Here is a 27592-nt window from a genome sequence, read left to right as displayed (position 1 = left end):
CTACAGGATGAAAGGAAAGCGTGAGATCAAACAGCATCCCAAAAATCTTTCTTCCTACAGTTTAAGACCATTTCTTGATCTATTCTCAGTGGACAAAGAAGAGTAATTAAAAACATTTTTAGACAGCTTAAAACTCACACCTCTACTCAATTTTTCTTTCTGTAGACTAAATGGAACTCTTTCCTTTTTCTAGGCCCGAAGTCATTCCTCACGCACTCTTTGAACTTGCTCTAGTTCAACAATGTCTTTCTCAAAGTACAGTGGCCAAAATTGAACACTGCGCTCCATTCAAGGTCCCAACAGCATCGAACAAAGCAGGAGCACCTCCCATGTTTTATCGTGTCTTACGGTATTGATGTTGTGATCTATTGCTATCACAATGTGATCCTCTCCTACACAACTATGGTCTGGTCTCCATAGCATATTTGTAGAATTGACCAGTTTTATCCACATGCTGTATTTTGCACTAGTTCCTATCAAACCACATAACATCTTTTTTTCCCCAGGTAATGTCTCTCAATTAACTTTAAATTCAACTCCTATGCCCTGAAATTATAGATGTTGTTCCTGGCATCACAATTCAATATCTCAGACATCATATAGTAACTAGGCCTAAAGATCCTACCTCACACAAAATTCTGCTTGAGTCAAAGAGACTAAGGTCAAGACTGGCCTTCTTTAAAGCATACTTGACATACAGATCCCCTTACTTCAGAAGTAATATTCCACTACCTTTGCTAAAGTCACCTCATTGCCCTGTTGTAGACTCATACTTCTTCAGATTTACATGGCAACCAGATGCCAGACAAACTTATGGCACTTTCTTGCATCCCTACAAATCTACAGTCATAGAAGAGCTATTATTTCTTGCAATATCTGATGGAGGAAAACGCAGCAGAGAAAAAGAGAATATGCAAGGATTAAGTAAGCCTCAGATTCCAGTACTTCCCAGAAGTTATCTTGAAAGCACATTTTAAAGTAGGGAAAAAAAAAAAAAAAGTGGGAGGTTCTGATAAAGACACTCATGTTTGTAAGAGATAGCAGGCGTGAGAAATGACAGTCAGATAAACAAATGGGAAAACATCCACTAATCTCGAGAATGGGAGAAAGAAAGCCTATTACACAATTAAGTAAAGTTGATTTTTAAGAATTCAAATTGCAGAAGGAGATGCTTGGCATATCCAAGGGAAGAATTCAATTGCACATCATTGCACAGTGAATTTCCATGCACCAACAGTCATGTGTTTCCCAAACTGCTAACAGAAAAATACCACCACCTAGTATATATAGTTTTACCAAGACACACTTAGCCAACAAAATCCTTCAACTCCATCCAGCAGATACTTTAACAAATTTCAGCCTCCTTAAACATTTCTGGTATGTTCAGCTTTCCTCTTTCCTTGTGCCTTTCTACAGATCAGTGTTTTGAGACCTGTCACATTTCACCTTCTCCTAAGAATCCACCTCCTTCTTTCATTTTTCTCCATTTTAACTCTTGTCCTTGTGCCTGTTTTTTTCCAGCACTCCTGCCTCAAAGCGATAGTGTCTTTCTCTCTTTCTCCCCATCCCTAAGTGACACTGTTGAGTTCCATACAGGTACAGCAAAACCTACAGACTGGCACCCACGCCAAACTAGTTGACCTCAACTTTTTTACTTGAAAACATGGTTAGGAAAAAAATTAATTAAACATCCCCACATCAAGATTTAAAGAAGATACCAAAAAATTCCAAACAGGTTTTCAAAAGGCCTGAAGAGGGTTGTCTATGATGAGGTCTCTCCAAAGTCCTAAGAGGAAACTGATCTGAAATTGCAATACAAACTTAAACAGCTTGAAATGTTTACTAAATAGTAATCACTAGCCTTACAGACTTGCTTCTGGAAGAGATATCCAAAAAAATAACAAAAATTTTTAGAAAGGTGGGATGAATACCCAAGAAAAGCATTCCAGCCAATGCTTACAGGAACAGCACTAATTTGGATGCAGGCTAGCATTTAAATGGTTTTAATATAGCTGCTACGAACGCACTGCATCAGCCCTGCTTAAAACAGCTCGAACAAGGCCCAAGTTGTTAAAAAGTCAATTAACTAAAGCAGACTTCTCCAAGTCAAGAATATACATGTTACTTAAGACTGAACAACTGAAAAGACTGCTTGCACTCTCCCTTTTCACACACTCCAATATCCCTGTTAACTCTCTTAGCTGCTCTAAGCGCAGATGGAAGCATCGAACATCTCATCTTTACCTCAGCACACTGACTATTTTGAGGGAGGAAAGACCCACATGCCATCTATTCTAAGGCTTTATCTGCATTTGGAAGTCTTCTGAAGCAACTCTTCTAGAAAACTTCAGATTAGAGGTATCTTATACCCTTCCTTTACCTTTCATCTGAGCTCTCCTTCTTTTTTTTCCTGCTTTTGCCATTTCTCAGTTCTGAGATTGTCTGACCTTAAAGAAAGTGGAGTGTTTCGAGTATAATTTTAATGAATCCCAGGCTTAAAATGGCATGAAACCTCACAGAGCATCTGTAAATCTTTCACCTTTTAATTTCTTATTCTTGACTGAAGAACAAAACACCTGCTTATTGCTGTGTCACATCAAGCATTCTAGATCACATAGTCACAGATAATGTAAAACTTTGTTAAAAACAGTTATCATAATTAGAGTTCTTAATTTTCTCAGGACATCATACTTCAGGTAGTCTGTTCTTAATTATTCCAAATCTGTGCACTGCTGATACATGTAGCTTAAGCACCCTCTTCCCACTCCCAACTTGAACTTTAGAGGAGTAGAACTCCACATAGAGAAGAAAAGCTTACCCCCTTTAAAAGTTCTGTGACTTTATGAGAAGTTAGGAAATTGAAAACTGACCATAGTTGGGAAGCATTCCTTTTACCTACGCTTTTTAAATGATCACTTGATGAGAATTCTGCCACCTTTCTCCCTGGTACAAGCTGTTTTAATTCTTAAAAACCCCTTCTAGTCCTTGATTTTTTATGCTTCTACCTACAGAATGCATGTCAATGTAGGTATGTATATGAGTACTATGACAAAAAACAGTGTCTCCTGAGGCTTTCTTAAGAACAGAAAATACTGATGGTGTTTCCAACACTTATTATAGAAAATAAAGTTAAAAAGCAACAACAACAGATGTATGTGAGCTCTCCATAGCAATTTTTATGTAGAAATACATAAATCAGCCTACTCATAGAGAAGGACCAGTACACCATCTCCAGAACATCTTCAGAATAGCTAAACCAGAGCTCACTTCTAACACAGACACACACATGTGTGTATATATATATAAAAAATCATGTACAAATATATATGTATATTTACAAGACAAATGGATGTATATGTGAAAAGCAGCATATACATATGTATAAAACAAGCCCTGACAGTAACACTAAGGTCCTCCATGGATGCTTATTCCAGAAATCATTGGACTTAGGCTTTTAAGTTTCTTCAGGTAATAAATTTAGGAAGCTCACAGTGTATCAGCTTCCACTTTATGTTTATAAGCTGTTTTTATCTTGCTCTTGCTTAAGAGTAACCAAACAGACATAGTAACTTTTTACTGAATCCCCGTGTTATTTCTGGAGCTATTAAAGACACCTTAGTGTGACAGAACCTGCCACTACCCAGACATTACACCAAGGCTGTAAGCAGACCACTCGACTATGCCCCCAACACCTTCCTCAGTAGCCCCTGTCGCTATTTACAACACTCCAGAACCAGCCAAAACGAAGACCTTCTTGCTCCTTCTCCACTCTGGTAAGCATTATACTACCCCTTACAAGCAGAGGCCACTCTCAACAAAGCTGCCACAGCGTTATGCCACGCAGCTCTGCGATTCCCCCGAGGGCCACTGCCCCACACGACAGGGAGTGAGCGCTCCTCGCTGCAGCCCGGCCCTGGGGAAGGAGCTACCGGCAGCCTCAGTCCGCGGGACGGCAGAGGAAGGAGGGCCGCTCCCTCTAGCCTGCTTCCTCCAAGGGCGTGGGGCATCTGGGACACGACGCCCCCCGCCCAAAGCCTGCAATGGACACTACGCTTAGCAGCCTGGCTGTCCCCAAGGCGGCACGGCAGGAGTAGCCCTTTCGGGCTAGCAACCCTCCCACACCCCCCGCCGCCCCGAGGGGCTCTACCCCCTCGCAGCGGGGCGCCCCATCTCAGTGAGAGATGCGCCGCGGCTCCTCCGAGCCCTCGGGGCGTCGCGCCGTGCCCCGCCGCGGGCGGGATAGGCCCTCGATTCCCTGGCCTGTCGCTAAGAGCCGCCCGAGGAGAGCGCGGCCTGCAGCGCCCGGCCAGGCCCCGGCCTGAAGTTGCCTTCTTCCCCCACCGCCCCTCCGAGCCTGGAGGCGGGGAAGGAGGAAGAGGCACCTGCGTCAAGCACTGCTGGGGTGGGGGAAGCCGGACAGCCGGCCGCCAAGCCCCACATCTCCTTCCCGGCTAGGGGGAAAGGGGGTGAAAAGCTTTCCCCCGTCCTTAGTGTCGCAGCTGATGTCAAGCCCTCACCTCCTTCCTACCTGACAGCATCCCGCCACCCCTATGGCTCCCTCACCCCCGGACAGGCAACAGGGGCGACCCAAACCCAAAACAACATCATCGCCAAAATAATTACCCCCTCCCCAACCGCGCCCTCCAAGGGGAGGAAGGAGGAGGAACAAAACAAAACCCTTACTCCTCTCCCTCAAAAGAAGATGGGGGAGGTGGTCCCAAAGTGACCAGCCCCTCAATTAAACCGCTCCGGTTCCCCGCCCGATACCGAGCGGGACTACAGTTCTCCTCGGCCAAACTCTGACCCGCCGCCCGCCCCCGGCAGCGACCACTGCTCCTGCTTGCCCGCTGCCGAGGCGGCCCGGGGCACGGCGCTGACAAATGTCACCCGGCGCCCACAATGCACACCGCGGAGGTGTTTCCCCTCCGTTGTCGCCCCCGTAGATAATAAAATCTTCTTTTAAGGCACAAACCACATGCCATCAAATAAAGGGGCACCCTCAGCGCCCTGGAAGCACTCCAGTAAAAACTTTGTCCAGGACTCCCCCCTTGCCACCCCCCAATAACAGTAGAATTTAAAACCTGTCAACCATTTTGGGTCTCTACTTGGGAAACATTCCCGGGCACCGGTGGTTTTGAGAAACGACTCTGAGCGCCGCCGCCGCGGCTCGGCTCCCCTCCCCCTGGGCCGCGGGGGAGGCGGCCGACGAAGAGGAGGAGGAAGAAAATGCTTTCTGGGGAGGGGGTAGCGGGAGAGGGACGGGGAGCGTTCGCTTTACCTGAGACCAGCCACTGGCCTCCATTGTTGGAGAATTCAATGGCATTGACACAGCCGAAGTGGCCCAGGAGATCCTTCTTGTAGAGGTTCCTGCAGCCCCGCAGGCGTCTCCGCTGGAAGTCGTGGGTGAGCAGGGGGTCCCCCTCCAAGCCCCGCTGGGACAGGAACCCCACCACGGACCGCATGCTGCCCCCCCGGCCGCCTCTCCTCTTCATGCTGTCGCCTGCGCCGCTCCCCGCCGCTCCTTCCCCCGCCGCCCCTTCCCCCGCCACCGCCTCCCCTCCCCCGCTTCCCCCCTTGTTATGGTTATGATGATTTTTCTTTAGCCAGCCATGGCAGAGAGGTGTTAGACACTCCGCCGCTTCCTGATCCCGCTGGCTCCTCCCCGCTCCCCTCAGCAGCTGATCCTCAGCTGCAGCCCGCGCCTCCCGGCCCGGCTTTAACGTCGCGCTGCTGCCACTGCCGCCGCTTTTTAACTCGCGCCCTGTAACGGTGCGCGGGGGAGGATGAATGTATTCGCCACTGCAAGGCCACTCCAAAGAGCTGCGGAGGACGTTTTCTGCCGCCACTCGGTTGTCCTGCCTGGGGCGTGGGGGCCGGCCCGGCCCGCCTGAGGGGCTTGCCTCGGCCCCGCGGGTGGCCAGCAGGTGTTGCCGCAGCGAGCGGGCGGCGTCGCTGATGAAGATGAACGGGGAAATTACCTCTCCAGAGCCATGCCTGCCCGCCGAGGGGTGAGGGGTGACTTCCAGGGTCACTGCAGGGAGGGTGAGGAAATAAGTACCCCAAATGTGCACCGTTTGCCCTCCGTAAGTCTTGATTGATTTCTGCTGAATCTCCAGAAGTTACATATTCAGAATCTTGTTGGAATTTTTTTCTTTAAGATGGTTTTTAAGGAGCTGTCTGAGGTTTGGGTTTTTGTTTGTTTTTTTGTTTGTTTTGGGGTTTTTTTGCTTGCTGTCTCCTGCTCCTGCCCGAGCAACACTGAAAATAGGATGCTCAACCCTTCTCAAGTGAGTCAGTAGACATTTCTGCAGCTGTTGGAAATACAGATGGATTTTCTTCTCACATGTTAGTATCGACAAAACTCCAAAAGGCAGCTGACTAAACAGGTGGAGCTGATCTGTGTTGTCTTTTACTGGTTTACAACACCCTAACCTGTGTGTTTGAGGGGAAAAATTACCTTTTGTCTTCCACAGGACCCTGTCCCTTCACATGTACTATCTGATACCAAGACAACAGGGGTGCCCATGGAAAAGTAACATTGGTGAAGCACATCACAGTCCACCTTGCAGCCTTTGACTGCACTCTGCCTGCACACAAGGTGAGCAGTCTCTGATCTGCAGCTTCAAACTTGCAGGCCTGTATTTCCCCACAGTTGAACTAGTGACAGTACCTAGGTAAGATAGAGTTTTCAGAAGGTGAGGAATTAGCCTGACAGTCCTGGTCTTCTTTGTGTGGAACCAACTGCTGGGAATTAGGAATCTCCAAACTTTAAAACAACCATACAGACAAACTCTTCCTGACATAAATTGTGAAATGGTAACATTACTGAGTGCTGTTAGACTGCTGCCATGTTCTAGTGGCAGCTTTTCAGTAGAAATGGAATCTGTTTTCATTATATAAAGTCAACTAAGTGCTTTAGGATTTTTCTCAGTTAAGAGTATAGAAAGAATATGAAATCATAAAACCCATGCTTTTTATTTGACAATACCAGAGCCTTAATTTTAACATATAACACACTTCTAACTGTAGAAAAAAATACTTCTTACACTTAGTTTTATTATATCACTTTTTTCTATATTTGATAGCAATATGTATAAAAATCAGAATTTAATTACATGTATAATAATTTAGAGGAATATCCAGACACACTCAGTTACCTGTTTTCTGTGAGAATGGTAATTAACAAAGAACAGTTAATCTCTTCTGCATCTGAGCAATGTGAAGATTCTTTTTGTAGTTACAGTTATTGCTGGCCAAGTATTGATACGTAACACGTCTGGCAAACCTCAATATACAGAGACCTTGCCCATTATGATTTGTGTTTATTATCTTTCCTTCAGACACAGGTAAATTGTACTGGTATAAACTTCATAGCTCCTTTGCTTGCATGCCATGAAATGCTGTGCCATTACAATTATATCAGAAACTGTTGCTCTCTTCTGAATTCCCAGCACAGGTAAGTGGCATGACAATTTTCTACCTGTAGACTCTAAAATTATTCCATCACTTTGTATGTGATCTGAGAGCATTCCAGAAATACGTTACAGAATCACAGAACTGTAGAATGGCTTGAGCTGGAAGGAACCTTATTCCAACTCCCATGCCATGGACAGGGACACCTATGAGATCAGGTTGCTCAAAGCCCCATCTAGCTTGGCATTGAAGGCTGTGACTGCCTCCTTGTCATATGCAGGTCATTTTTTTCTGATTTCCTACAACACTGTTCAGGTTGGGTATGTTTGGCTTCTGCATAAAAATAAATAGCTGTAGGAAGTTTCCATTTGAAATGTGACACAATAAAATCTCCAGTGCTTTTTCTCTGCGTTCTGGATCCGGTCTCTAGGAAAGAAATACAGAAATAAAATTATTTCCTAATCCCCACCTGCTAGGATTTCCAGGAAAGATTTAACTGAGGTTTTTTTAAATCATATTTGTAAGCAGTCAGAAGATACCATGTTGTCAGAATAATAGAAGGCTGCCAATCTGTTCTAAATGCACATATTCTCTCACATGACTATATAGGTTAAAAAAAAGAGAAGTGTGGGTAAGCATTCTTCTCACTCTCCAATTCCTTTGTTTGATTTAATTTGAATATAAGGAAATTACTATGGTCTATACTGTTAACATTTTCCTTTGCTAATAATGTGCTGGTGTGTTAACAATGCCAGAGCACTGTAATCTCTTCAAAACATATACACTGTTGGCCTGAGTTGTGCTGAAGTAGCATCGATGAAACATCTTTTTCTGGTTTAATAGGAACCATCCATACCTTGAAATGGAATTGAGGTACAGACAGTACTTAGTCAAACAGATTAAACTTCATCTGTTCTGTTGGACCTCTGGGCACACATGGTGCTGTACTGAGACTGTCTGAATGTCACACTGTACTGAACCTGGCCAGGTTTGATGGGCAGAATAAGTCAAGGTCTGGTTGTACAGACTGCTTGAGCAGTTTAATTCTTTAGGACATTTGTAGTCTCCTCCATGCCCCAAAAGCAGTATGTAATAAAGCCCAAAAAAAGTTTTGATTGGAATTTCAAAAAGTGAGCACTCGAGGGGCAGAGTCAACTGGAAAGGAAATGGCAGGTAATGAACAGGGTGGTGACTTTCTGTACATGCTCCTGGAAATGAAGATGATTAAATAATGTTTGATGCGGTACAGAAGAGGGAACTCTGAGAATGTTTCCAACAGAGAAGTGAGGTGTCAGAGTAATGACCTACACGAATAATCTTGGGTTGTGGTTTCAGAGTTGGTAAATTCAGGGTTGTGCAGTTTCCCAGCACTGCTAAATTGATTTGGATGTCAGGTATGGTGTGGTGTCACATTGCTCTTGCATTAACTTCTGCCCCTGCTAAAGTTTCTGCCTCTGGAAAGACTGACAATGCCTGATCTGGTTTTACTTTCTGCTGCTACAAAATTATCCCTTCAACATTTTTTTTCTGAACAAATTTGAATTGGCAGAGTGAGTTAAATTGCATTAGTGGTTTCCATTTGATGGTTGTGGCATATTTGATCATTAATAGGAGACTTACAGTCAACTTTATCAGATGTCAGATGCCTTGACAGCAGGTGATGACTGTTGTTATGAGCTGCATTGCAGCATTATTTGGAGAGAGGTATGGGGACAGTCTAGGTATGGAAGCAAGAGACCTAAAACAAGGGTCTTAGCTGCATGAGTGGATCAGAGTATGGTCTTATAGATACCATATAGAAGAAGTTTAAAATTTAGATGTACCCTGGGAGTTAGGATCTACAGAGGTTTCAGTCAGAGCTGACAGTTGACATGCAAGCCTGAATGGCAGGTAGACTGATAATGTTATCCACAGAAGATATGTACAAAGAAGATAATAAGAGGGCTTTCAGGGAGGAGAAAGAACCATGTTCTAGTACTGTTAACCTTTAACTTCTTGCTCATCCAAAGAAACAAAAAAGGTAATGATTTGAGTTTGTATAGAAGGAGATAGCCCTGGGGAAAGAAGCAGATCTGTAAATCACCTGTTAGTTGGTAGTTGTTTTTGTGTTTCACTTGACAAAATGTGGGAGGATAAAAGGAGAAGACCATGAATACAGCTCTCTGAGGGTCTGTCAAAGAACACTTGGAAGGAAGGCTTAAACAGGTTAAAAAAAATGATTTGAAGTGAAGCATGGTTGACTGTGTGGTCAGAGAAGATGAGCTTTTTTTTTTTTTTTTAATTTGTTGACCTTTGAATGGCTTTTGTTAATCTAGAGTGGAAATGGAGACATTTGGACACTGGTAGATGTCTGAGGAGTCCAGAAGTGAGAGAGAAGTTACAAGAAAAGTAACGCTGAGTCAAGGCATTTATTTGTTTGTTTGTTTGTTTATTCTTGAAGAGAAATAGAAACAAAAGGAGGGAAAACTAAGACAACTGCAGTATTTTAGCCAGATATTAACAACAACAACAAAAAAAAAATCTTGTTTGAGAAATTTATTCCCTTAGGTGAAAATTAGATGGCTTCTGGGCCTTTTTTTCTTTTGCTTACTAATTTCATGGACCAGAAAGATGGGAAGAACAAGCACTGTTCTCTCAAACGTCTCTCCTTGGGGCTGTTCAGCTAAAAGTGTAGCTTTAACATGCAGCTGAGCCAATCTAATAACTTGTGGCTTTTGAAAGGTGGCTTTATTTTTTCATGGCTATGTGTTCTACCTCTTCGTGCTGATGCTGCTACTTATTGGACTTGATTGTCTGCTGTCCTACTGAATTAATCTGACTCACAGAAGTGTCAAAATGAGCGCCAAAATCAGCACAGGCAAATCAGGAGTGCCCAGCTGGGAGTTTTGGGAGATGAAGGATGTCACCTTCTTAGCAGCCATGAACTTCGAGGTCTTCTGGCACTCAACCCACTGGGGTTAGTTAAGCAGAAAAGGAATTGTGAAATTCCTCTCTATTCCTAGATAAGCAATAAAAGAGTCAGCAATTAATGAAGAAATATGTTGATGATGATCAGTATTAATACAATTCATCCTCATGGGATCAATCTTTGCAAAACCTGCAAACTCTGGCAGATCCCTGCAGTTACTGCTGCTTCAACTTTTGGCTGTGGATGTAGTTTTACTGAGATCTGTCTCTATAATGAGCTAGTTCAAGGAGTTAAACAAAAGAAAAGTACATTTTTTTGCTGTGCTAGCTTTCTACTTGCTTAATTCCTTGAGTCAAACTGGTATGCCAGTGTTTGCAGAAGTGAGGCGGTGTTACAACGCCTACAGGTAGAAGGGGGAGGCAAAACTGCCTCTTTCAGCAGGAGCTAAACCCTCTGTCCACCTTGTTGCAGTTTGAAACTCCACCTTTAGGATGTGGCTTCACAGTTGATTGAAACTGATCTTATTCTGACTTGTTGATGGAAGAAATGGTCCTACTGCCTCCCTGTTAAAATAAACCCTGCTTAAAATTACTTGTTTGAGTATGTAGTTATGGGGCTACTAACATTGACACAAAGAAGATGAATTACATTAGAAACTGAAATGTGAGTTTGTCTTCTTTCTGTAGCTTGGGATGGGGGCCCAAATACAGTGTTATTAATGAGCTAGTGGGGACAAAATGCAGCTCTCTGCTCATTGTCTGCTAACAGCAGTTTAAGTCTTGGCTGGAGCCTCTTTTGTTTGATATTCTATGATCATTGATTTTCCTTTGAATGCTGCATCATTTATCCCAGTCTTCTGCCTGATAAAGGATGAGCTAATGTGATTATAAAAGTGGGTTTTTTTCTGTGATCAGCAGAACAACTGAAGCCTGGTTTCCTATAGACTTGTCTTGATGTGGTACTGCTGTGTGGATTCTCGTATGTATATTAAACATCTGCACATGTTGCTATTTTTTCAATGACAGCTTTATTAGAATCTGTTTCATCAGTTTGGCTTTGCACTTCACACAAGTTACCTTTGTAAAAATTGAGATGGAATTGGGCAAGGCTTAAACATGCTTTTTTGTCAAGAAAAGGGACCCACAGACATCAACACCAACAGGCAGTGTAATTGCATAAGCTTTCTTGCCTTAGGAAATTAGCCTAAAAATTATTCTTTTGAGAGAGACCTCTGCAGACATCTTGGATCAGGCTACAGAGGCAAACTAAAATAAATCTTGCTGTTTACCATGAAAAGGCTTCATATTACCTTCTGCAAGTAAGGAGGTAATAGATTTCTCATAAGTAAGGCTAGGCCAGCAGTTGGTATTTACTCACTTGGTTGCCTTTTCATCTTCAGCAATGTCCCCATTGGGCTTTGGACATTTTTTTTTCTTTTCTTTCCAGAGTGCACTCATGAATCAGTTGCTTTAATTTATTTTTAATTTAACATATATACTAGAATAAATGGCTAGGTAAGAGAAGCCATTAAAGAGAGTTATGGTTTACAGGACTGTTTATGTCAGTGATGCCATAAAAAAAGGGCTTTACATGCAGCGAAGGAACCAATCCTATTATTATAGAAAAGCTAGACTTGGGGGTTCCATTATATAGCATCCTCACTCTAAGACTTCCACTGTGTAATAAATGCAGGCTATTTTATTGTTTTCCTCTCTTTTGTATCTTTACACTTAAGTTCTTATTACCTTAGAAACTAAAATAAACAATTTGTGAAAGGTAAAACTGGCCTTTTCCAGATTTCTGGGTGGGTGCCAGAATGGGTCCCACTATGAACAAACTCTGTAGATTTTTGTTATGTTTGGTCACTATTTTGAGCTCATCTGGAGCTCTGTTAGAGTCCTCTTGAGCATGCCTTGCCTATCCTGTAACAGGGCAGCTGGATCCAGGAGCCCAGCTACACTGGCTTCTTGGGTCTCCTTCCAGCAGGTCTTTGGGCCTTGAAATAATTCTCTCAAGTGTCCAGACATTAACTTTTTTAACTAGTTTACAGCTGAATCAGTCCCGATTCTATGACTCTGTCATTACAGAAATGCTGGTGCTGAAGCAGGGAGCAAGCAGTCCATCAGGTTGAACAGGAAATGTGGGACTACCTTTCCAAGTGGCTGTCCAGTGTTATCCTAGATTACAATGACCATGTAGAACAAAGCAGCATACACTGGGGCCCTGAAGGGAAGAGGGAGGGAGAAAAGCAAGGACAACATGTCCACCTGACTGTGGGAAATCTTTAGCCAGAACTCTCTAGCTTTTTCTCCTAAGCATGCACGTTATGCAGTTTTCTCCTGAGCATGAGTCATGTGATGAGTGTCAGAGCAACACTGGCTCCTGCTTAATGACCTCCATTTCAACTGGTCAGCTGTGTCTGGTTTGTTAGAGCATGGGGAATGGATGGAGAAGCTGTGTCTGGGTTGTGACTGCAAGAGAGATGCAGCCCTTCCCTGTAGAGGAGAATGAACCAGAGACAAGATGTACAAGTTGGTGCAGTGTGTGAGATGCAATGCTTTGTAATCCTCTGTGGCTAAATACAAAAAATGGTTAGAACTTTCTTCACTTGTAGAGCAAGATCAAGGGTCTTTGCAGAAAGACTGTAGTTCTTGGGTACAAAGCATTTTTTTGTATGTTCAAAATACAGACACAAATCACTGGAAAATAAAATTTCCTGATGTGACCCTACCATCAGTGAGACCTGAAGTGGTGACACCACCCTGGCTTAAACCTAGATCGTTATAACAAACATCTATTTGGATATAATGGTCCGGTCACGTTATCCCTGATTGAAGAGGGGCTTATTTGCCCAGAGAAGTATTCTTCTGGAAACCAGCTGTGTACTTGTTTGCTAACAATTAGTCCTGACCTCATTCCCGAGTTAAAAACGAGGGAGGTGGGACAGAAAGCAAACATTCACCTACTGACAGGAAGAATGCTGCTTCTATAGAGATTTTCCCTGATGCCAGTCATTAGCTGCTTTTTGCAGACGATGTCTGCTGATGCCGAGACTCTGCTAAGGAGATCCTCCTACTCTGACGATTACAAGTGGCAGAATTAAAATGAAATTTGATGTCGACTCTGAAACTGTCAAAGCAATCTGCAGCAGTATTTTCTGTGATTTCAGTGTTTCCTCCAAACAAATGCAGCTATCTGGGATTCCAGTCGCACAAAAATGAGGAGAAACTGGAAAATACTGTGAATTGCAGAAGAATTGGAAGAAATTCCCTTTCCGGTCTGCCATTGTTCGCTCCCTTCCGTTCCCCGCAATGCCTCTGTCCCCTGGCTGCCGCTCCTGCCCCTGCCTGCCCCACAAAGCCTCTCTTCGCTTCACCGCGCTTCCTGGGTGCGGGGGTTCTACCACCAAGCCGCAGCTTCCTCATGCAGTCTTCCCCGTTGTGAACGAGTAGCCCCTACGTTCAACAACTGCTGGATTTTCAGTATTTTCATTAATACTCGCTACCACAACAGGATTTTTGAGGTGGTAACCCTTGGTGAAGCCATGGTAACACCTCTTCAGGGCGTCGGCCGCGGATCACCGCAACCCCGCCAATCTCTGCTGCTCCCGCGGGCCCCTCGTCGGGCCGCCGCTACGACCACAGTGCCCGAGCTCCCGGCCGGGTCCGGCCATCCCGGGAGCAGTAAGACAATCACAGAGACACTCGCGGGCACAACCGGGTGCCCGAGTTGCCAGTAGTGGAAGCACACACCTTCTTCCGTCGAGGAGCCGGCCACGGTGCCGCGGGCCGGTAGCGAGAACCGCCCAGCCAGCAGCTGCCGTACAATATGGCAGCGCCCACCGCCAGGAAGAGGAAGCGTCCGCCACTCATAAGCCTCCCGGTGTCCGCGGCGACTACTCTGTGGGGGGTTCTGCCGCCGGGCACAACCGTTCCGTGGAGAGGCAGGTAGCGAGCAGGCAGGTGAGCGCCCCGGCTGGGGTCGGGCGGCGACGTGGCAGGGGACAGGAGGGGGAGACTGCTGTGTACATGATGGGGGCGGGCTGCGCCGGTGGTTCCGCGGCTTCTTTGGTCGGGCCCACGCCACCTTTCGCCTGTCTCTTTCCATTGGGGGCGGCAACCAGGCCTCTTACCAGTGAAGCCCCGATCTTCGACCTGGTGCGATGGGGAGCTGAGGTTCGTCCCTATCTGCCCCCATCCCGCCACACCTGCGAGGCAGTCCAGAGGAGCGCTCTGTGTTTTCTCCAGGGGTACTACGGCGGCCAGGCCCCGACCTCGAGGCCTCGGCCTACTCTCGGTGCACTATTGTCCAGTGCGGCGTCCCCACGCCAGTGTGCTGCGGCAGAGCCAGGGGGTTGCTGGCTCGTTGGGGCTTCTAGCGGAGCGGGCTGGGGGATCCGCACACGTGGGGTGCCCGGGGTCACAGGACCGCTCTCTGTATCGGCATTCCCCCGTTCCCAAAGAGGTGGCAGCTGTTTTGACGGGCAGAGGCCGTAGCTGCGGGTGGCGCTCATTGGTGTCAGTCTTGTTGGTCAGATTACCAAGTCAGAGTAGAGGACCCGTCATCGCTGAGACAGGTGTCCGTGCCCGTGCTCTGCACGCTGTCAGCGGCTGTCTGGGGCTGCGGCAGCACCAGCACCACTGGGCACGTAAGGGCTGAGCTTTGAAAACAACGCGGTGGGTTGGAAAGGTGAAGATCGTACAATCATAGGATCGTTTCGGATGGAAAAGACCTTTTAAAGATCATCGAGTCCAACCACTATGAAGGGGCAGGCCTGATTTCAGTGCACTGAAGGGAGGCTAAGCTTTTGTATGATGGAGGGAAAGCTGTGTTCTAAAGAGCTGCTACTTCGGGGCTTTTCAATGCCTGAAGAGCCGTTTGACCTTAGTTTGAATGTGAATGTAATGGACAATGCCTGTTATTTACTAATGCATGAATGGACATGCTTATTCTGCAGTAATTTCATCTTGTCCTGATTCCAAATTCAGCTAAAAGGTGATAATAGCCCCGACTAGTTTACTTTTGAAATACCCGGAGTTTGTGGAAGCATCTATTTGCATGAGTATAAATCATTGGATTCCCTTTAAGGGTTTTGGTGATGTGATCAACAGCAGTATTCAGTCTCCTATTAGTGCTCACTACAGCAGTGTGTCCCTGACCCCCTGTCTGTCAGAGTGAGACCCAATCCTCTTGGGATCATGAGTTATGATTAGAATCTTCTTGTGATACCAGTGGGCGTATTTGGTACCTCTAAACACATTTCCTTAAGTTGTCTTTAATTTCCACTTCTCTCATTTTTCTTTGCAGGCCATGATAAGATCCTACAGTTCCGTTTTGAGGGGGGAAAAGGGAGATTAAAAAAATGCCCAAGCAAACAGCAGTGACAATTACTTTGGCGACCCTGCTGGGTGTTGCATTGGGGGGCCTGGTTTTGTGGAAAGCTACCCAGCGTCGTAAAGGAAAAGCGGGCTGTACTAGTCAGCGAGAGGAAGCAGTTGTAAACTTGGGAGATGAGAAACTGATAAACGCAGAGGATAAGGAGGTGCTTTCCTTCTTCAGATCTCCCACCTTTTCCTGTGTAGAGAGGACCCTTGGTGCAGACATAGTGGTAGTTTCAGAGCAGGAGGAGTGGGATCGTGTTGAACCTTTGCTGAAGAAGGAGCTGAAGAAGTGGCCAGTGCTGGGAATTGACTGCGAGTGGGTGAGTGATCCAGAAGCACCTCTGCTTTATATTGCACATTGCAACGGGAAATCATCGAGGGTGTACTGAAGTGGATATAACAATGGATACAATTACTTAAAAGGATATAACTAGACTGACTATTGAAACTGCCTGTGTGATTATCAATCCTGACAGCAGTGAAGTAGTTGCTAATTTTGGTCGTTCACCTGTTTAAGTGTGCTGACTGTAAGTTTTTAATTCACTGGTTGCATTCATTGACTGAACTCCTGTGATAAATTAACTATACTAAAAGTAGTGGTAATTGTATGGTTAAATATAACATTATGTTGTTTTGTATAATATCTCTTTAAAGATGATTTACTGGCAATAACTTAGATTTGCACTATTTTAAATCCAGCTACATATTTAAGAAACAATTTCTTAAGAATGATGAATCCAAAAAGGAGGATAGTACTGATATGTAGGTATATGTCACTGGGACTACCAGAAAGTAAAGTTCCTTGTCCATTTGTACATGTGCATGTGTGAACCCTCAAAACAGGCCTTGAATCATTTCTAAAGCCTGGCTTTGCCATTATTTTGACTGGAAATTTATTCACCCCATAGCTATTAGTATAAGCCACAGTTAAACGTGTTTGCCATGAACATTTATGTAATGGGTGGCTTTGTGCTGATGCGGATCTGATTTCTTCCTCAGCTCAGCTGTGAGGGGAAGGGGCAAAATGGGGAAAGTTTCTCTTGTAGGAGTGCAGCAAGAAGTATGTGAGGGACAGGAATACTGTGAAATAGATCGCGTAATTTGTGACAAAATTTTAGAGACAGGTAACAGTACTTAACTGGATAAACTGATGTTGTATTTCCTGTCTGTAGTGGCCTCTTTTGCAATTTGTTACAGCTCCAGTCTTGCTAATAATACTGTAACCTAGTCTCTGATTTTTGTCTTTATTTCAGGTTTCTGTGGAAGGAAAACCAAATCCTGTATCCCTCCTACAGATGGCTTCTTCCAGCGGTCTCTGCATTCTTGTTAGGTTGCCCAGGCTTGTTTCCAGTGGACAGACTATGCCAAGGACCCTGTTGGACATCATGGCAGATAGCACTGTGTTGAAAGTTGGGGTAGGATGCTGGGAAGATGCTTGCAAATTACTTCATGATTATGGTCTTCCAATCAAAGGGAGCATGGATCTCCGGTATTTAGCCATGAGACAGCGGTGAGTATCTGAAGATGGAAGCAGCTCAGTTTAAGGCATCATTTGAGTTGGAAATACTTTAAAAATAATTTTCATATGCTAAATAATAGCAAGCAAGTGGGTCCGGAGTTCTCAGGGTAGTTTTAGAAGATGGACATTGACAGCTGCAGCCTGAAAACATGTCATGCTTCTATTCTATGGTCTGAATGGAAATGAAATCTTTATGCTAATTTCACATGCCAATTGAGTCTGGTAGTCTTCTCATGCAATACCTTTATAGACTTTTCTGAGTATCGTGCTTCAGCTTTTAAGAAGTCCTGGCATGGTGATGTAATACATATCAGCAGGTGTATAATGCACTGCCTAGAAGTATGAGGTAAACATGCCAGGAGCTCTTACGTGGAACTGTTGAATTACAGGACTTCTTGAAAAATTACTGAATAAACCAGCTCTAGTTTTCCTCTTTTAATAACAGCTTCCAAGATTACAATTATGATGCCATTTTCTTACCCATCATTCTTCCTAAAATAAAGTATTTTACTTGGCGATATTCTTCACATACAGTACCTGTGTGCCTGGATATGCTGTTAGTGCTCAGGGATGTGGGTTTGCTGTCTTGGTGGTGGCTTTTTTTGCTCTGAGGATGGACTTACTGTCTCTAGTGGCTAGGATTGCTGGGAGTCATCCCTGACTCTCGTGTTCCTCATGAATCTCTGGGGTAGGTGGTCCATCACTCTGTGATAGATCTCTTTAGTTCAGAAGTGGGTAGTTAAGAGCCCAATGCTTCAGCCTTAAATGTTACCAACTACCAGTCCTGCCTGATTTGCATATTGCAGGCATTAGATAATTACTAAATCTAGAAGGGATGTTTTAGCGCAGGGGAGGGAGAGGGCCTGTCAGGCTGACAGGCATCTGTGTGCTGTTTGAGTGGGAGTCACACATGTGCTGTGTTCTCGCAGGTTCAGGGTGTATGAGGCCGTCTGAATTTGCATGGGTGTATGGCTTTGGGCTTAACATGTTTGTTTCACTTTCTTTTTTAAACTGAAGGAAGGATCTACTTGACAGCTGCCTTAGCCTTAAGTCTTTAGCTGAAAAAGTCCTGAACTGCTCACTTGACAAGTCTCCTCATGTGCGGTGCAGCAACTGGGAGGCAGAAGAACTGGCACAAGATCAGGTTTGTCTTCAAATTAGTGTTTTGGGAGTGAAAGCAACCTTCTTTGTAGGGAAGAGGCATTACAGCAGGGAGATCTGAGCTGCCTTGGAGTTCTGCCTCAAAACCTTATCTGTGACTGTGGTCTGACGCTAATTTTGAACACTGTGCCTGGATTTGCCTCCTTTTTAATGAAGATAATTTTCTGCTGATTTCTCTGCATTCTTGACCCTTGTTTTGATTTAGTCCTGAAAGTTCTGCAAGGTAAGATTCCATGAAGAAGTGCTTGTGCACCCAAACCCTCGCCTTTTTATCGTTTTATTTCCTCCAGTCTGTAGCAGTAGCTGGAAAGGTACCCTGAAGACCTTGTTCACCATCTGTAGACCATTATGGTTTCCTCGATCACACTTCTTTAGTCGTGTTGCAAACGTCTACAAAATCAGTGACCGGTAGAGGGAGTGGCAGGATAAATAACCACCCAGGGTGTTCTAAGTGTGTTAAAAGGGAGCCTTTTATGAGGGAGGGCTTGGTGGGGCAGGAGGGTGCTTAAGGGCTGATTTTTTTTATCAGTCCCTGGAGGCACCCTATGAGTACTTCAAATCTGACTGACCTTAAAATGGGGAGTGTGGTGATGTTATGAAAGTGTCATTCAACTGCCAGAACCTTGCATGAACTTCAAAAGGAAATGAATCCAGCTTCTGGCTTCCTGTACCAAACGTTAAAGACCAATAATGTTTGGGAGTGTTTGCTGTTCCTCAGTACCTCGATGTCTATGCTTTCTTCAGGTTCTCTATGCTGCTAGGGATGCCCAGGTCTCCGTGGCTCTGTTCCTCCATTTACTGGGATTTGCCAGCCTCCCTGATGGTGAAAACTCTGTTGCTGCTTGGGAAAAAGCACTGGGTAAATGCCGGGGCCTGGTGGATATCCCATTTAGAGGAAGGAGGAGTGGCAGCACAGGAGAGGAGAAGAGTGGAGAGGGACGGTCCCCTCAGAAAACAAAAAGTCGGAAATCTTGGATGAATGGCCAGCCCTCTGGCAGTCAGCAAGTGAGAGATCCACGGAGGCAGAAGAGGAAGCCTCTGGGCGTGGGATATTCTGCACGGTAAGTTTATGAGCACATTTTATGCTTTGCACCACAGATGGAAATCTTCGAATGCTCTGTTCATTAAATAAAGTGGATAACATGAGCTAGGAAAGGAAACACAGGACCTAACAGTCGTGGGAGCCAGGTTCTGTTTCTGTTTTCCTCATTTCCCTCTAAGTGGTGTTGAAAGCAAGGGCAGCACTTGGATCTGTGCTAGGTCACGAGCAAGTTGAGAAGTTGGCTTCAGCTTTTGGCTTGCTTTCTCCTGAGAAGACATTGGCTGGAGAACAGAGTCCCAGCAGGAAGCAGCTGACTGTCTGGGTGGCATTTATCACCCAAGCAGATGTGATTCTTCTCCAGGGAAAAGGTGGCAACTGCAGAGAGTTTGTGCTTTCAGCAGGATTTGTCTGTAGTTTGTATGGACTGCTGTTTGTACTACGCTGCCTCAAGTCATTATGGCCACAGACATGTCAGGGTACTGAAGAGAGCTGAAAACTAAGGTTAGCAGGGGTGAAACAGTGTGTGAGGTGCCAGAGGGCACAGGAAGGAACTGTCTGTGGCAGCATCAAAGCACTGCTCTTCAGTGTTGGCCAGGGAGAGAGAGGAGGAAATGAACTGCTTTGGCCTTGCAGAGGCAGCTGTTGCTGGATTCAGGACTCCCATCCTGCCCGTGATTTTGTGGAGCAAGTCCTAAATTCTTGGAGCCTTTTGCTAATGAGAGTTCAGTTGAAGAGATCTCTTTAAGCTCAGTCAAGGGAAGATGTGGAGAGCTAGTTGGGACGTTTGTTTTTTGTTTGGATACAATCTAATAAAAATTGTCTGTAATTGTGATTTGGAAAGAAACCCACTAATTTTAGTATTTCTTTCCTCTTTTTCAAGCTTATTGGATTGGCAATCAAGGCACTTCAATGTAATCAATAATAATGATTTCATTAGCAGTCATTAATAGTATTGTGTGTACGCAAGTCCCTCCAGATTTATTTATTTTCATTAGGAGCCTGTGTCATGCAAAACAGAAGGACTACACCTCATGGGAGAATTAAAATTTAAACAAAATTGCATTCCAAGCTAAATTGAGATCTCCCCATGTTTGTTGTTTTTAACCATGTTTGACTTCATGATGGATCTGTAGACTCACTGGATTTTAGAGTATTATCAGCAGCATGGCTCTGGTCTGTAATAAGGCTGGATGTAGTTTCCAAAGTCCTTTTTCACCCTTCCTTACTCTAGCCTGTTTAGTTTTATTATTTATTCATTTATAGTTGGGAAATACTCAAATCAGCTGAACCACTGATGCTTGGTGGAAGGAGCCCTGCCCTATGGTTTTTATTTTGGGTGGTTTTCTTTCACCATGGAACTCAATAAAAATCCTTTTGTCAGCCTTTTTTTAGCTGGTAGAACTCTGCTGAGTGCTTATATGATGCTAATGGATAGAAGAAGGGAAACTTTTCCACAGTGTATTGTGACATGTCTTTATCCTTGGCCAGTTCCTCCCAGGTTCAGCCAGTTCCCTCCTTCAGTTTGCTTTGAAGGAGGCTGGGAGATGAAGGCAGTACTCTGTGAAGCAGAGCCCTTCCACACCCTGCCATAACCAACCAGAGATTGCTCAAGCAGGGCTTTCCATCACTGACTAAGGTTAGGGGCTTATCTTTCAGCTTCATTTTTCCCATGAACTCAAGTATTTGGGTTCCCAGTGCTGCAAGAGCCTTATTTGGAGCATTTTGCTTGGATTAGTGAAGTAATTGCTGTTCACACTAAGTTTTACAAAAGTCATTAAAAATGTAGGCTTAGACAGCTGGTCCAAGGATTACCTTGCCTGTGAGCTGACACTCTCTTTTAGCTTACTCTCAGCTCATCATCCTTTTTGACTTCAATTCTCTTTTGTTTTCAAATGTAATTTTTTTTGGAAAATGATGTCATCAATGAAAACTGTTTTTTGGAGTTAGGATTCTCTAGGCAGCAGGAGAGCAATGATACCTTACAGTCAATTGGTGAACCCCAGGTGAGTTTTCAGATGTTCTTCTTCCTACAGCAGCGGCCTGTGCAGTGCTCAGGAGCTTCGGGTGTGTTTATTCAGGGACACTCCTGTGTTTTGGAGGAGGTAGTACGAATTGCAGTGCAGGACACATGACTGTGGAGAGCTCTGTTGTTTTGGCATGCTGTTGTAGTTGCTGTAACGCTGCCCTTGTTTCACAGAAAATCTCCACTGTATGACAACTGCTTCCTGCATGCCCCAGATGGACAGCCCCTGTGCACTTGTGATCACAAGAAGGCTCAGTGGTATCTGGACAAGGGGATTGGAGGTAACCAATTCTTTTCCTGCTGTTGGACATGCAGCTTTTTGAAAATTTCTTTTCCTTGTTTTTGATAACCAGGCACAAATTTTTGGTATCCTTTCCTATTAGCAATGCTGTTGGGGATTTGCTAGGATGACTTCTGTGTTTTAGCACTGTCATTTTTGCTTTCAGATACTAATTTTTCTTTCATATTCTTTAATATTTGCCTTTACCTTTTCAGAACTAGTTAGCACAGACCCGTTTGTTGTCAAGCTGCGGTTTGAGCCTTCAGGACGGCCTGAGTCTCAAGTTGATTATTATCTGACAGTCAAAGAGAACCTCTGTGTCGTATGTGGCAAACGAGAGTCCTATATCCGGTGAGTTGTTTGGTGGCACAGAAGAATAATGCAGCATTTAAAACATTACTGAGATCTGCATCTAGTTGGGCATCCAGAAGCTTTGTTAGTGGCTGGAAACATCATTCACATCCTAGATGGGCTGTCGCTATTTGAGTGCTTTGTAGTTGTACATGCTGGGATTGCACTTGGATCACAACAACTGCATGCAACACTACAGGCTTGGGGCAGAGTGGCTGGAAGGTTGCCTGGCAGAAAAGGACCTTGGGGTGCTGTTTGATAGACGGATGAACATGAGCCAGCGGTGTGCTCAGGTGGCCAAGAAGGCAAATGGAATCCTGGCCTGTATCATAAATGGCGTGACCAGCAGGAGGAGGGAAGTGATCAGCACTGGTGAGGCCATACCTTGAATACTGGGTTCAGTTTTGGGCCACCCAATACAAGAAGGCCTTTGAGGTCGTGGAGTTTATCCAGAAAAAGGCAACAAAGCTGGTGAAGTGCCTGGAGAACAAGTCTTATGAGGAGCAGCCAAGGGAACTGGGATTGTTTAGTTTGGAGAAGAGGAGGATGAGGGGAGACTTTATTCCTATCTAGACCTACCTGAAAGGAGGTTATAGTGATGGAACAATAGGAAATGGCCTAAAATTACAGCAGGGGAGGTTTAGGTTGGATATTGGGAAAAATTTCTTTTCTTGAAGAGTGGTCAGGCATTGGGACAGGCTGCCCATTGAGGTAGTGGAACCACTGTCCCTGGAGGTATTAAAAAACGTGTAGACACAGCACTCTGGGACATGGTTTAGTGTCCATGGTGGTGTTAGGTTGACAGGTGGACTCAATGTTCTTAAGAGATCTTTTAGAACCAAAATGATTCCATGATTCTGTGTCTGGGTAAGTTTGAGGAAAGGCCAGCCTTTCCCCTTTTTACAGGGGCAGGAGGTGTCTGTCCCTGGAGAGAACAAAAGCATATAGAACATCTAAGTGCTGCAGTTAGATTGGCAGGGGGCAGCAGTATGACAGCATACACTGTTCTGATGGCATCCCCTTCTGAAAATAGCTGTGCTATACCTTCTACTGCTTCATCCCTATATTTCTGAAAGGTTCAGGTGAGCATGAAGCCTATGGGGTTGCAGGTGGCAGGGGCAGGTGATAAGATTTCTATCTTTATAGCAGATTCTGTTTAGCTGAGAGCTATGCTGCTCAGAGTGCATTGCTTTTTTTTTTTTTTTTTTACAGTATGAATTGCTGTTTTTTTTTTTTTAATTCAAAGCAATGAATTTTGCAAGGAGAAATAAAAAGGAGAAATGCAGAAAACCTGTGGAGAGGATTGCAAATAAAAAGAAGTTGCAGAACTTACTGCTGCATTGAGGATACTCACTGATGATCCTTGTTTTCGTGGACTTTTAGTATTAGTTGACCCTTTGTGGGTTAGGAAAAGGGGGAACTGGGGAGGAGGAGCTCCAGGCAAACGTAATGAGCTGTCTGGTTTGTTTTCTCTAGGAAGAACATTGTTCCTCATGAATACCGAAAGCACTTCCCTGTCCAGATGAAGGACCACAACTCCCACGATGTGCTCCTGCTCTGCACGTCCTGCCATGCCATCTCCAATTACTATGACAACCTTCTGAAGCAGCAGCTGGCTGAGGAGTTCAGTGCCCCCATTGGCTCTGAGGAAGGGGTGCGTCTGCTGGAGGACCCTCTGCGCAGGCAAGTGCGCTCAGGTGCCCGAGCCCTGCTGAATGCAGACAGCCTGCCTGAGCCCCGGAGGGCAGAACTTCTGCAGTGCATCAAGGACTTCTTCAACACAGAAGCAGTCACCCCAGAGATGCTCCAAGAAGCAGCTGGCCTGGAAACCAGGTATAACCAGCCCATTAGTCGTCGTAACATTAGTCCTTTATGTTGGCACGTAAGTTGAACAAAAAGTTGTCTGCACACAGCCTTGGGTAGATGCTATTGTAGGAAAATAAAAGAAGGTCCAGCAGCATTTGCAGAGCTGAAGATCACACATGCTGACTTGCTCCTGAACACTTCCCCAAAGCTTTTTAATAAGATAAAACCCATTGCTGGTTTTCTTGGGATATTGATTTATCTACTCTAAAATAATGGTGTCAAGAAGTGTCTGAAGTTGAGACTGCCACGAGCTGATGTGCACAGCACAAAAATGAGCTTCTAAAAACGTAACTTCATTTTGTGTATGCCTGCAGAGTCTGTATTTATAGTACTTTAATACATTTCATACAATAGAATCATAGAATCAACAAGGTTGGAAAAGACCTGAGAAATCATCAAGTCCAACCTATCACCCAACACCTCATGACCAACTAAACCATGGCTTTGAGTGCCACATCCAATCGTTTTTTGAACACCTCCAGGGACGGTGACTCCACCACCTCCCTGGGCAGCACATTCCAATCACTCTTTCTGTGAAGAACTTTCTCCTCACCTCGAGCCTAAACTTCCCCTGGCACAGCTTGAGACTGTGTCCTCTTGTTCTGGTGCTGGTTGCCTGGGAGAAGAGACCAACCACCACCTGTCTACAATCTCCTTTCAGGTAGTTGTAGAGAGCAATAAGGTCACCCCTGAGTATCCTCCAGGCTAAACAACCCCAGCTCCCTCAGCCTCTTTTCATAGGGTTTGTGCTCAAGACCTGTCACCAGCCTTGTTGCCCTTCGCTGGACATGTTCAAGTGTCTCAATGTCCTTCTTAAATTGAGGAGCCCAGAACTGGACACAGTACTCAAGGTGTGGCCTAACCAGTGCTGTGTACAGGGGTACAATGACCTCCCTGCTCCTGCTGGCCACACTATTCTGATGCAGGCCAGGATGCCATTGGCTCTCTTGGCCACCTGGGCACACTGCTGGCTCATGTTCAGCTGCTGTCAACCAGTACCCCCAGGTCCCTTTCTGTCTGGCTGCTCTCCAGCCACTCTGACCCCAGCCTGTAGCTCTGCACGGAGTTGCTGTAGCCAAAGTGCAGCACCCAACACTTGGACTTGTTGAATGCCATCCTGTTGGACTCTGCCTATCTGTCCAGCCTGTCAAGGTCCCTCTGCAGAGCCCTTCTACCTTCTAACAGATCAACACCTGCTCCCAACTTGGTGTCATCTGCAAACTTACTAATGGTGGACTGAATCCCCTCATCCAGATCATCAATAAAGATATTGAACAGGATGGGGCCCAGCACTGATCCCTGGGGGACACCACTAGTGACAGGCTGCCAGCTGGGTGTGGCACCATTCACCACCACTCTCTGGGCTCGGCCCTCCAGCCAGTTCCTAACCCAGCACAGTGCTGCTGTCCAAGCCACAGGCTGACAGCTTGGCCAGGAGTTTGCTGTGGGGGACAGTCTCAAAGGCCTTGCTGAAGTCCAGGTAGAATACATCCACAGCCTTTCCTACGTCCACCAGGCTGGTCACCTGATCATAGAAGGAGATCAGGTTGGTGAGGCAGGACCTGCCCTTCCTAAATCCATGTTGGCTGGACCTGATCCCTTGGCCGTCCTGCAGGTGTGCTGTGATTGCCCCCAAGACAATCTGCTCCATGATTTTCCCTGGCACTGAGGTCAGGCTGACAGGCCTGTAGTTTCCAGGTTCCTCCATCCAGCCCTTCTTGTGGATAGACATCACACTGGCCAGCTTCCAGTCATCTGGGACCTCTCCAGTGAGCCAGGACTGGTGGTAAATGATGGACAGTGGCTTGGCAGCTCATCTGCCAGCTCTCTCAGTGCCCTTGGATGGATCCCATCTGGGATTTAACTAGAAAGCAAGGATAAGAAGATAATTGTGTTCTAGCCAAAGGATCTAAGCAGACAAGCACACTCTGCATTTCTTACTCATTTTTTGCTTACCCTCTTCTCCCCTCAACCCAGCTGTGGTCTATGAACTGCAGCTCTTGTTCCCTCCCCTCTTTCCCTTTCTCTTCATACAACCTCCTTTCCTTCTTGCTCTCCAGCTTCCCTATCATTATTTTATACTTTTGAAGGACAGATAAGGAAGGGAGGGGTTTTAAACTAGAAGGATAGATTTAAGCTGGACATTAGAAGTTGTTTACTGTGAGGGTGATGGAACCCTGGAACAGGTTACCCAGGGAGGTAGTGGGGGCCCTGTCCCTGGAGACATTCAAGATCAGGCTTCATGGGGCTCTGAGCAACCTCGTGTAGTCAGGAATGTCCCTGCTTACTGCAGGGGAGTTGGACTACATGATCTTCAAAAGTCCCTTGCGACCTAAATCATTCTGTGAGGGAGGCTTAAAGACAATCATATCAGAAGTTTCCTCTCCTCTTTCTCAAAGCCTCCCCAAATACCTTTTCTTAACAAGTATCTGGTGTCTGCATGAAGTCAGTGTTTTCTTCTTGCTGCACTCACTGTTTGTAATGCGCCAGGACTTACCCAGGCAGGGAATACAGCAGCAGGATCAGAGCTCTGGAGTGTCATATTGTGCTTGCATTTAGAATTTGCAGTCTTGTCTCCCGAGGAGCTTGTAATAGACCTTGAGAGCTTTGTTTAGTATTGCTATAAAGGCCTGTGCTGGTTTGAAGTTCAAAGAAACTGGATTCCCAGTGTTAGCTGTGTTCCAGAAAGCAGTCTGGCATTGGAGCAAAGCTTAAAGCTCTTGGTTAGCTTACCATGCATCTATAATTAAACTCCACAACTGAAAGTATCTTCAGTGTCTTGCTGTTCATTGGAGACAGGTCTAGAGGCTGACAGAGAGCTTGTGTAAAAATAAACTCTGCTTGTGTCTTGGCAGGATCTGCAACGAGAGCTACATGCCACATGGACTGAAGGTGGTGCAGTGTTTTGCTAGAGGAGGCCTGCGCTCCCTCATGCAGTTGGAGAGACGCTGGCGGCAGCATTTCTTGGACAGCATGCAGCCCAAGCACCTCCCAGAGCAGTGGTCTGTGGATCATAACCACATGAAGCTGATCCGGAAGTATGGGGAGGATCTCCAGGTCAAGCTGTCATGAAACTAACTTCTGGTCTCTGGACAGTATCTACTGGACATATGTAACTGAAGATGGAAGGACTGTTTTGATTCCTGTCTCCACTAACATCTGGGCCTGGCTTTGCAAACAGGCAGCAGTACAAGTGCCAGATGTGGCATTTTGTAGAATTCAGTCTGCTGACTTGAATTTTCAGGTGGTTTGGAACTTTTAGTTCTAGTCTGTCACTAACTAGCTCAGTGTGAGGGTGATGTGCTAGGGAAACTCATTTTCTTAAAGTGACTATGGAGAGGTATTTTCTAACCCCTAGGATGTCTGATGTCTCCCAACCATCTCTCTTAACACAGCACAATAAATGAACATTTCCAGGTGTTCTCACAGGTATGTCTGCACCCTTGGCTACACCTTGAGAGTCTTCTGATAAAAATCTTTCTTTGCTTTCAGTGCAGTTGTGCTCATATGAGTTCTTCTCAGGGAATACTCCCTACCAGAGAGTGATTCCTTGTTTGGAAGTGGCAAAGAAACTGTAATTCTCTTTTTTTTTTTTTTTTTTTTTTTAACTCCAGATGGATCTCAGTCAGAGTTGTCTCATAACAGATG

The 27592-nt window shown here is 45.2% G+C and overlaps 2 protein-coding genes across 3 annotated transcripts in view; one reads left to right on the top strand and one right to left on the bottom strand.

The window, feature by feature from the left end:
- The window catches only part of DCAF5 (DDB1 and CUL4 associated factor 5), a 69877-nt gene extending 64385 nt beyond the window's left edge, over positions 1 to 5492 (bottom strand). For both annotated transcript variants that reach the window (XM_054400073.1, XM_054400075.1), the window contains exon 1: positions 5279 to 5492. In XM_054400073.1, coding sequence (XP_054256048.1) covers positions 5279 to 5492 — 214 coding nt within the window. The remainder of the gene's footprint in view (positions 1 to 5278) is intronic.
- An 8763-nt stretch (positions 5493 to 14255) lies between these two features.
- On the top strand, positions 14256 to 27335 carry EXD2 (exonuclease 3'-5' domain containing 2). Its single transcript, XM_054400138.1, has 9 exons — positions 14256 to 14283; positions 15629 to 16022; positions 16956 to 17212; positions 18239 to 18365; positions 19127 to 19443; positions 21622 to 21728; positions 21943 to 22078; positions 23555 to 23911; positions 26800 to 27335. Exons 2-9 carry the CDS (start codon positions 15684 to 15686, stop codon positions 27014 to 27016), a joined length of 1857 nt encoding a protein of 618 aa, XP_054256113.1. The 5' UTR covers positions 14256 to 14283; positions 15629 to 15683; the 3' UTR covers positions 27017 to 27335.
- Positions 27336 to 27592: the final 257 nt, after the last annotated feature.

The sequence above is a fragment of the Indicator indicator genome, chromosome 4 (assembly GCF_027791375.1).
Source record: "Indicator indicator isolate 239-I01 chromosome 4, UM_Iind_1.1, whole genome shotgun sequence".
NCBI lineage: Eukaryota > Metazoa > Chordata > Aves > Piciformes > Indicatoridae > Indicator > Indicator indicator.
This window is presented reverse-complemented; position numbering and strand designations above follow the sequence as displayed.